This window comes from Contarinia nasturtii, unplaced genomic scaffold, assembly GCF_009176525.2.
Source record: "Contarinia nasturtii isolate CC-2019 unplaced genomic scaffold, AAFC_CNas_1.1 Cnas_scaffold_3419, whole genome shotgun sequence".
Lineage (NCBI taxonomy): Eukaryota > Metazoa > Arthropoda > Insecta > Diptera > Cecidomyiidae > Contarinia > Contarinia nasturtii.
The window spans coordinates 1-1,462 of NW_022200719.1; the positions used below are offsets into that span (position 1 = coordinate 1).

The window sequence follows — 1,462 nt, forward strand, 5'->3', positions numbered from 1 at the left end:
AGCATACAATCCGACCCCGGTTGATATTTTAATACTTTCATAAGAAAAGTAATAAAACTCGATTCAGCAGTACATTCAATTTAGTGGAGTCAAAAAAAGCGTAAGAGACAGATTGACTCAGTGAGTTACAAATATTTTTGTAGAGCAATTAGAAGTGGGTAGAGCCAAAAAAATGAAGTTTGTTGGTATTTTCATACTCGTTGTTCTAGTTATCTTTGTAAGTGCTCAAAATCACCAGGATAATGAAGTGTCCGAAGTCAAAAGTTTAACGGATGATGACGTCAAAGTGGTTTGTTATTTCACAAATTGGTCATGGTATCGGCAAGGAATCGGAAAATATTCACCAGAGGACATCGATTCGCACTTATGCACTCACATTGTCTACGGTTTTGCTTCATTAGATGCAAATACATTAACAATCAAAACATATGATTCGTGGGTAGACATCGACAATCACTTCTATCAACGCGTTACTGCTTATCATCAAAAAGGAATAAAAATATTGATTGCCATTGGTGTGTGTATGAGTCAATGACTTGGTTTATCATTTGTTTTTTTTTCTCATCCCATGAAAATTAAACCGAATCATCTTCAATTACATAATAAATTAAATACAACTGTTTTATAATACATTTCTTCGATTTATTTCACTAATAAATCTAATTACCATTACAGGTGGATGGAATGATTCCACTGAAAAATACAGTCGTCTACTTACAAATTCAAGTGCAAGACACAAATTCATCGAGAGTGTTATAGATTTCATTGGAAAATATAATTTCCAGGGGCTGGATCTCGATTTGGAAGTGAGTATTTGTTCAATATCCTAAACAACATGCAATGCACGATTAAATATTTTGGAAACCAGTGCCGTGATGCTATGACACAATTCCGAACGAGATTATTTACGTATTTTTAAAATAATAAAACGTTCATTTCAAACATCTCGTTCGGAATTGTGTCACAAGATCGCCGTACCGGAAAATTTTAATTTTTTACACCTTTTTCCAAAAGAATAAATGGTCTTTAAAAGACGATAGATTTCGTAATTTCAACGCTCGTTGACCAAAAACCCAACTTTGAATTATGATTATTTTATTTACTTCTTTATTTTTTACATTTCACCAGTATCCAGGATGTTGGCAAGGATCATGTCGAGATAGTTCTGCACAAGATAGACACGGATTTTCACAATTTATTCAAGAATTATCAGAAGCATTTAAGCCGCACAATTACTTGTTGTCTGCGGCAGTTTCGCCAAAAAAACAAATCATTGACATTGCCTATGATGTACCAATACTGTCACAATATTTAGATTGGATTGCATTGATGGCATATGATTATCATGGCAGTTGGGATCGATCAACCGGACAAAATGCACCGCTTTACTATTATCCAGGCGACACAGCGTTCTCAACGGCGGCCATTTTTCGATTCCGACGCCGATCCGACGCCGAGGATA

General features: G+C 35.1%; 1 protein-coding gene across 1 annotated transcript; it reads left to right on the forward strand.

Annotated features, from left to right (window-relative positions):
• Window positions 1-172: 172 nt before the first annotated feature.
• On the forward strand, window positions 173-1,422 carry LOC116350054 (probable chitinase 10; the record flags this gene model as incomplete). The annotated part of the gene is made up of 3 exons (XM_031781778.1): window positions 173-515; window positions 676-806; window positions 1,129-1,422. Coding segments are annotated over exons 1-3 (768 nt in total), but the record flags the coding sequence as incomplete, so codon positions are not given.
• Between the last annotated feature and the right edge of the window lie 40 nt (window positions 1,423-1,462).